Raw genomic sequence first — 9,039 nt, 5'->3', positions numbered from 1 at the left:
GGAGGGGGGTGGGGAGCTCTCTGGGTGGGGGGGCGCAGGACGGGACGGGTGCTGGGGGTGGGGGTGGGGAGCTCTCTGCCGAATAGTCTACCGGGTCAGCCCAGCCCTCGGCCGCCCCCGGAGACTCACTGTCCTTTCTCCCCGCAGGAGCCGCGGGGCCTGAGAGACCGTGGGGGGAGGTGCCCCCCTACGTGAACATCCCCGTCAGCCCCTCCTCCAAGACGCAGCTGCACTACATGGGCCTGGAGCTGCAGGGCGCCGGCGCGGGGGTCCGAGGTGGGTCCCCCCCCCCCCGGGGGGCCTCGGGGGCCTTCCCCTCCGGGGGGAGCTCCTCCCCCAACGCCCCCAAGTCCACGCTCCTGCTGACTGTGTCCCCTGAGGGCGTCACCCCACCTGCCTCCCAGCTTGGCCCCCCCCTCCCCCATCGCCCCTCCCGGGCCCGTCGGGGCGGAGGCCTCTGCGGGAGGCGTGGGCCCCGCGGGGCTGACCCGAGGCCGGGGCTGCTTTCAGGGGCCGGCGCCTCCCGCTACACACAGATCGACATCACGGCCACCGAGGCGGCCCACAGGGCGGGGGCCCAGCACGCACAGACCCGGGAGGAGCGGCTGCCCGAGCTGGAGCAGAGGAGGAAGGGGGCCCCGCGGTGAGGACGGCTCCGCGCAGAGCAGGCCTCCCTCCTGAGGGCGGCGGGCGAGGGCACGGGGGGGCCCGTCATCTTTGCCGCATCCCCGGTGGTCTGGGCTCCGTGACGGCGGCCTCCTGGTCGCGACCCCACGCGCTCCCCGCCCCCGCGGTCACTGGCGCCCAGACCCAGCCTCCGTAAGTCACGCCGGAGCTCAGGCAGGTCAGGAAGGGCCATGCGTCCAGGCGCCAGCTTGCGGCTGGTTACCTGGGCCGGCGCCACGTCTCAGCCGAAGGGGGCCGGGGGATCGCAGAGCAGTTTCCGTGGCGCTGGGACGCAAACTGCCCCCGTTCCACGGGCGAGGTGGCCACCCGACTGATGACAGACGTGTCCTCGGAAAACACGTGTCCCCAAGCCCCAGCCAGGCCGGACCAGGCCCCGCCTATGCCGAGCATCCTGCCTCCCCCCGGTTGCCCCCCCCCCCCCCCGCTCTGCAGCAGCCTCCAGCTGCGCCCCCTCCTGGGTCACCCCTGTCCCGTGCCGGGTGACGCCACCAACGAGCGCTGGGGGCAGGAGGACTCTTCCACCTTCAGACCTGTCCGGCTGCCCGCGTCGCCCCCACACGTGGTCACCTGACTGCACGGCTTCTTAAGACCCATTACAGTGAGTCATGTAAATAGTTCAAAACTGTTAATGTTCTATTTTTAATACGCACATTATTTTCCTGAAGGATGAGGCGACTTCTTTCTTGTGCTGTGTCTGGAGCGGGCCGTGGCTTCGCTTGACCCTGGACATGGTTCTGTCATCTTGAGACAGCACAGGTGCTCAGGGCCGAGGTTACCCCCGACCTTGGCGGGTCTGGGTGGGGCGTCCGTAGGTGTTTCCTCCCCGTGGTTCCTGTGGCCTTGGGGAAGTTGTGTGGCATTTTCATGGCTCAGAGAGCTGGAGGGGGTGGCCGTGGCTCCACTGGCCGATGGGCATCTGGGTGTTGGGAAGTTTCCAGACATTCCCGGGGCTTCCTGACATTCCTCCTTAGTCATGAAAGGGAAGCACCGGGCTGGGCCCTCTGACCCTCATCTCAGAGATGAGATGGGGTCTGTTCTGCCTGACCAGGGTCTCCACCATAGCCCCCTCAGATGCCTCCCATCCATCCACCCATCCGTCCCGTCATGCATCCATCATCCGCCCATTACCCATCACTCGTCACTCATCCACATCCATTCATACCCCTCCCCCCCACCACACCCCTGATCCACTAAGGGCCCAGCCAGTACAAGGGTAGCACGTGGGGCTGACCCTCCGTATGTCCTCCTCGGCTGAGATCCCTCAGGTCGGTGGGTTTCCCAACACCAGCACCCTTTTCCTCGCCTGGTCTTCTGAGCTGACACCTGACTGCTGGGGAAGCTTGTGAGTCAAGGCAGAAGGAAGGAGGCTCGGCCCTGAGCCTCTGGGGCAAATGTCCTGGGTGGGATGCAAAGGCCTCAGGGTTGATCCTGTGAACAAGTCAGGCTCTCAGCCCGAGAGGCCCCCACTAGCACGCCCTGAACAAGATTCTGGGGTAGACGTCCCTTTCAAATTACAAGGTGGGGAGCGAAGCGTGGCCTGCACACCGCGGTCCAGGGTTCCAGCAGTGAGGGGTTGCCCTCTGGGTGGGAGGGGCTCAGATGTCCGCACACATCAGCTCCGGGACAGGCAACTCGGGGTCCTGGGCCTTACCAGCGACCATGAGTGGTTGGTGTCTGGGGTCCACTGTTACTCAAAATGAAATAAGGCTGCTGTGTTTTTGTGACACTGAAACAGGGTCGTGGATGTCTTAGGCATTCACAGCTCCCCGAGGGGCTCAGCCACCATGAGCGTGGGTGAGGAAGGTGTGCTTTGGCAGGGAGGGCCTCCGCCGAGGCCAAGGGTGACCGCCCCCCGGCCCAGGAGGCCTCAGAGTGTGGGGGGGGGGGCGCTCAGCCAGCTGTGGCGGCCACACAAGCAGAGCAGGGGGACAGCCCCCCGTCCTTCCAGAGCCGTGAAGGGCTGCCCGGCGCTCAGTGGCCAGGGCCCAGCGGCTGCAGCTGCCAGAAGGCGAGGTGCACAGGCCACTGTGTGGCCCTGGAGGGGTTTGGGGGCCCCTGTGTAGCCGAACCCAAGCTCCATCTGCCGGAAACACAGCAGAGACGATCTCTGAGACGTCAGGTTTGCAGCAGGAAAAGGGGTTTGTTCAAGAGGCAGCCAAAGGAGGAGACGGGAGTGGAGGGAGGGGGTGTGCAGGGGGAAGGGGGTGGCGGTTGGGGGGCAAGCCTCAAATCCACCTCCTCAAAGGAGGGGGGTCGGGGGGAAGTCTGAAGGCGAAGGAAAAGGCCTGGGTAGAAGCTGCGGCTGTGATCAGTCCCATTAATGCTTTGGTTTGCCACTTTCACCGGGACCCCAACTCGAGCCCGGGAACGGCTGGCTCCCGCCTTTGTGGAGAGGTGAGAGACGACCCGGCCCGGATCCCCGCAGCCTGCCCCACCTCCCTGTCGCGCCCTCGGGTGCCCTCTGGCCTTTGCGGGCTCAGGCTGGGGCCCTGCGGCATCGCGCACGCAGCTGGAGGCCGGGTTGGGCTTAGTGTCTTAGCTCTGGGACATCCGTGTCAGATGGGAGACCTCACCGTCTTGGGCGCACAACCTGGCCTCGGTTTCGGGTACAACACGGATTCGCTACTTGTGTGTGCCGCGAAAGCGTCACCACGGTGCGGCCATCCTTAACCGTCCATCTCGGCAGAGTTACCAGATTTCCCTTTGCCTCCCTTAGCGAACATCTCCTCCCTTAGCGACTTTCAAAGATACAACACAGTGTTGTCAGCCGCGGTTCCCGTGCTGCGCACGTTCCCCCCGCCGTTGCGTCACTGGACCTCTGTACCTCTTGACCCCCTTCACGCGTTTTGCCCGGCCCCACCTCCCGCCCCACCCCTGGCACCTATGAGCTCTGCGGTTTTTCTTCAAGATTCCACATGTGAGTGAGAGCATACGGTATCCATCCTTCTGACTTATTTCGCTTAACATAACGGCCTCCAGGTCCATCCACGTTGTCGCAAATGGCAGGACTTCCTCTTTCACGGTCGAACGGTATTCGTGTGTGTGCGTGTGTGTGTGCACGCACACACGCACTACGATCTTAACCCACTCATGCATCAACGGACACTTAAGCTCTTCGGTTGTTTCCGTGCCTCGACTACAGGGGCTAATGCTGCAGCGGACATGGGGGGGCAGGTATCTGAGTTGGTGTTTTTGTTTTCTTTGGATAAATACCCAGAAGAGTCATTGCTGGATCATGTGGTAGTTCTTTTCTTTTCTTTTTTTTTTCTTTTCTTTTCTTTCTTCTTTCCTTTTTTGAGATCTGAGGAACCTCCATCCTGTTTTCCACAGCAGATGCACCGACTTACATTCCCACCAACACAGGTTACTTCCGGGCTTTTTTATAACATCCATTCAGGCAGGTGTAAAGGGATTTCTTGTTGTGGTTGTGATTTGCATTTCCCTGATGATGAGTAACGTTGAGCATCTTTTCACGTGACTGTTGGCCATCTGTAGGTCTTTGGGGAAAAAAGGCTATTTAGGTCCTCTGTTTTTTAATGAAAATGTTTTTCTTTTTTTAATGTTTATTTACTTTTTTGGGGGGGGGCGGACAGAGACAGAGCATGAACGGGCGAGGGGCAGAGAGAGAGGGAGACACAGAATCGGAAACAGGCTCCAGGCTCTGAGCCATCAGCCCAGAGCCTGACGCGGGGCTCGAACTCACGCGAGATCACGCGAGATCTCGCGAGATCGTGACCTGGCTGAAGTCGGACGCTTAACCGACTGCGCCACCCAGGCGCCCCAATGTTTATGTACTTTTTGAGAGAGAGCGAGAGTGTGAACAGGGGAGGGGGAGAGAGAGAGAGAGAGAGAGAGAGAGAGAGAATCTCAAGCAGGCTCCGTGTTGTCAGCATAGAGCCTGACTTGGGGCTTGAACTCACGAACCATGAGATTACGACCTGAGTTGAAATCAAGAGTCAGACGCTTAACTGACCGAGCCACCCAGGAGGCACCCCCCCCTCCCAATTTTTTTCTATTAAGTTGTCTCAGTTATTTATATATTTTGGATATTAACTCCTTATCAGATAAGGCTGTCATTTCATTTTTTCTTGATGGTCTCCTTTGCCGAGCAGAGGCTTTTTTTGTTTGATGTAGTCCCACTTTTTTTCTTTTGCTTTTGGTGTCAAATCCAGAAAATCACCACCAAGAGTGATGTCAGGGAGTTATCAGCCTGTGTTTCCTTCTAGTTTTACGGTTTCATGTTTTACTTTCAAGTCTTTAATCCATTCTTAGTTTTGTGCATGGTGTGAGGTAGGGGTCCAGAGGCTGTCCCGTTTTCCCAAACCATTTATTGAAGAGACAGTCCCTCCCCTATTGTATTCTCATTTTTGTATTGTATTCTTAGCCCCTCTGTTGTAAACTAATTGACCATTTAAGTTGTGGGCTTATTTCTAGGCTCTTTATTACGTTCTATTGATCCATGTGTCTGTTTTTATGCCAATGCCCTACTGTCTTACCACAGCTTTGCAATGTAGTTAGAAATCAGGGAGGGCGATGCCTCTAGCTTTATTCTTTTTTCTCAAGATTGCGCTGGTTCCTTAGTCTTTTGAGGTTCCATACAAATTAAGATTTGTTCTCTTTCTGTGAAAAATGCCATTGGAATTTTGGTAGGAACTGCACTGAATCTGCAGAATGCTTTGCGTAGTACAGACCTCTGAACAATAGCAATTCATCCCATCCGTGAGGACAAAGTATCTTTCCGCTTATTTGTCTTCGAGTTCTCTCATCAATGTCTTATAATTTTCAGTGAACAGGTCTTCTGCTTCCTTGGTTAAATTTATTCCTACACGATTTATGTATGTGATGCAATTATAAATGGGAGTTTCTTAGTTTCCCTGACAGCTTGTTATTATCCTGTGACTTGACTGAAATTAATTAGCTTTAACAGGGCTGCGTGTGTGTGTGTGCGTGTGTGTGTGTGTAGACTTTAGGGTTTTCTATATACGGTTATCATGTCATCTGCAAATAGTGAGTTTCGCTTCTTCCTTTCCAATGTGTTTGCTTTCTGTTTCTTACCTGACGGCCGCGGCTAGGACCTCCATCCGTACTTGAATATGGTGGCTGGCTTGTCACATAGGGCCTCTACTGAGGACACCTCATCTTGGAAAAGCGGAATATGAGGGACTGCCCACCAGCAGGAAAGCGGTGAAAGCAATGTGCAGCTGCTACAACAAAAGGCTGCTAAGTGCCCGGATGGGAGACCCCACGAGACGCCAGTGGGGAGCAAAGCGGGGTGTGCAGGGGTGCACGAGCAGCCTTCCGTTTGTTCCCACGCCTGTACACACGGGTGCTCACTGGAGAGGACCCAGCAGGAGGACCATGCCCCTGGTCTCTGGGGAGGGGGCTGCAGGAGGGGCAAGGAAGCCTCGCCGAGATGCTAGGACACACAGATCGGAATAAAGAGTGATTCACACATGCGTCCCCCCCACCGGCCGAGGGGAAGCTGAGGCCCCTCATGCCAGGTCTTTCCCTTCTCTGTCCCAGAGGTGACGGTGCTCCCCCATTTCCCCGCACCTCCTCCTCACCATCCCTTCACACACTGTCGGTCTGTGTGAACAGCACCTACGGTGGGAATCCCTGCGGCCTCCTTCTTCTCAGCGTCCGTTCTGCTGCGGTCCCGACCTCGAGGTGCCACCCAGTTGTCATGGGTCCACATGGACACCCAGGGGCCCCGCCCCACCATGGACGATGTGGCTCCAATGGCCTCTGGGAGTGGGCACTCGGGCGGGCCAGGGCGCGGCGGGAGGGAGCGGTGGGTCGGAGCCCGCGTGTCCCGGCTTTCCGGGATTTGCCACGTCGCCTCCTGAGCTGGCTGTACATGCACGCCGAGAGAAGAGCCCTGAACGGGCCGCCGTGGTGCCCAGGTGGCACCTCACGGGTCACTCCCTTCCCTCCCCATCACTAGTGGGACAAACGCGCTCACTGGGCACAGGGACTTTCTGTCCCCGAGTTGCCCACTTTGGTCTTTTGCTCTCTCCTACTGAGTTATCGAGAGACAGTAACACTGGCTTGAGGATGTTTAAGTATCTTGTACCGGAGATCCATCCCACGTGATTTCAAGCCAAACCTTCCTACCAGGATTGTGACACGGACAGCCCCGCCCCCGCCCTTTCAACTCCACAGACACTCGCACCAGGTCCTTTGAGCCACCTCTGAACCCGGGCGCGCCGGACGTCTGGGCTCCTCATCTCTAGACCCACACCCCCGCAGCCCGTCCTCACACTAAGTGCACACCTACCTCCTTCCCCTCAGTGCATTTACGCCGGGATTTTGGTCAGATCAATATTCCAACGGCATGTTCTGTCGGCACGTGAGGATTCTAGCTCCACCGCAGGTTTTCCGGAGTGCCACTCCTCACGGCGGCCACCGCACGCGCTCGGCTGTCCCACGGCTGCGTACATCTCAAGATAGTCCAACGTATGAGGCTGCCCTCAACTTTATCTTCTTGAATGAGTCTCTTCTGGAACGTTCTGACCTGCTCCCATTGGGAGCCTCCTGTGCAGCTCTAACCCCCTCCCCCCCCCCCCAATCAATGTCTCTCTGGGTCGGATCCCTTTCTCCTGGGTCCAGTGTCTTCTTTCCTGACTTGATTCTTCCTTTAAGGATCGCTTCCCCCGGTAGGAGCCGAGGGCAGGGTGTGAGGGCAGGTCTGAGAGCCTACGTGCTCAGGAAACGTCTACCTCCACTTTCACGCTTACTGTGAGCTTGGCTGGGTGTACGATTCTAGACTGGAAAGGGTTTTCCTTCAAACTCTTGACCGCGCTGCTCTGTGCTCCCACTGCTGGCGGTGCTCCCAGCACCACTCTTCATTCTGAGCCCCGTCCTCCTCTCTGCGGGATACTCAGAATCTTGTCTCTGCCTCCACTGCTTTTAAATTTACCAGTTATAGGGAGCCTGGTGGCTCAGTCAGTTAAGCATCCGGCTTCGGCTCAGGGCATGATCTCTGGGTCCGTGAGTTCGAGCCCTGCTCGGGCTCTGTGCCGACAGCTCGGAGCCCGGAGCCTCCTTCGGATTCTGTGTCTCCCTCCCTGTCTTCCCCTCCCCCACTCACACCCTCTCTCCAAAAACAAATTTCAATTACTACTTTCACATCTTATATTGGGGTCTTTCATTCTGGAAAGTTGCTCTTCAGTTTCAGGGGCTTTTCTTGGACATTTTGAGGTCTCCTCTCTGGTCTCTCCTGGGTCCTGCTCCTCTCCTCTCCTGACTCCTGGGCCACCGGCTTGTCCTTTCAGTTTGTACGTGATTTTCCATCTCCTTCTGTGGTTCTTTGTGTGATGCCCTCCTCTTTCACATCCGTTTGGGGGTTTACTTCCGCCATCAAACGTACATTCCCTAGAGCTTGTCCCTGCTTCTTACGCACTGTATCATTGCACGGATGCACTTTTCTCTCTCCGAGGAGTTTCTCAGTTACAATTTACAAACAGAAAGCCACACCAATCTAAAGTGCACAGCTTGGCACACTTTTACACATATATGACCCGTGCCCCCACCATCCAGGAGATAGAGGGCATTCCCCATCACAGAAGTTCCTTCCGGCACTTTCGAGGCCACGCCCACCCCAGCAGGTGACTATTCTGACCTCCTTTCCTAGCAATTGACTCTGTCTCTTTCACATTCCTCTTCTTTCGTTCAGCATGTTGAGATTCCTCTCCATTGCTACATTAGCTGTTCATTCTTTTTAAGCTGCTCCCACACTGGAGCTTTTCTGCCTGTTGTGTGGGACTGGATGAGATAAACTTGAACGCCAAGTTGCACCACATTCTTGTACAGGCCTTTGGAGGACATACCCCCTTAACTCTCCCGCAAATGCACGCGATCAGCAGGGCACACGGTGAGCGAACGTTTAATTCCAGGAAGAAACTGCCGACCCTTGCCGTGGACTCTTCTCATTTCAGTTGTCCTCGTGGGTGTGTAGGGCTGGCTCCTCCCACGAATTTGCATTTTTCTGATGACTAATGGCCTTGATCACCTGTTCATGTGCTTGCTGGCCACCTGGATGTGTCGTTTGGTGAAGGGCCTGTTGAAGTCTCGTGTCCATTAAAAAAGCGGGTGTGTGGAATTTTGGACCTGGGCCCGGTCTCAGACATGGCCTTGAGACCATTCCTCATTCTCTGCTTGGCCGGTTGACAGTCTTAATGATACACCTTGACGAGAAGTTTCTGATTTTGATGAGACGCAATCTTTGTTCCTTTTTCTTTTATGGATGGAGCCTTTTGGGGCCTGTTTTAGAAGTCTCTGCCTACCCTCTGGTCAGAAAGATGCTCTCGTTTTCTAGAAGCTTCCACAGCTGGGCCCATGAATCGCCGTGGA

The 9,039-nt window shown here is 56.7% G+C and overlaps 1 protein-coding gene across 1 annotated transcript in view; it reads left to right on the top strand.

Annotated features, from left to right (window-relative positions):
* Positions 1-1,351, top strand: part of DOK7 (docking protein 7) — a 28,023-nt gene extending 26,672 nt beyond the window's left edge. Inside the window, exons 7-8 of the mRNA XM_040488949.1 lie at positions 148-276; positions 511-1,351. Coding sequence (XP_040344883.1) covers positions 148-276; positions 511-647 — 266 coding nt within the window. The 3' untranslated portion in view covers positions 648-1,351. The remainder of the gene's footprint in view (positions 1-147; positions 277-510) is intronic.
* Positions 1,352-9,039: the final 7,688 nt, after the last annotated feature.

Source organism: Herpailurus yagouaroundi, unplaced genomic scaffold (genome assembly GCF_014898765.1).
Source record: "Herpailurus yagouaroundi ecotype Mexico unplaced genomic scaffold, PumYag 28, whole genome shotgun sequence".
In the NCBI taxonomy this organism is placed as follows: Eukaryota; Metazoa; Chordata; class Mammalia; order Carnivora; family Felidae; genus Herpailurus; species Herpailurus yagouaroundi.
The sequence above is the reverse complement of the archived record's forward strand: the minus strand, read 5'-3'. Positions and strand labels throughout refer to the sequence as shown.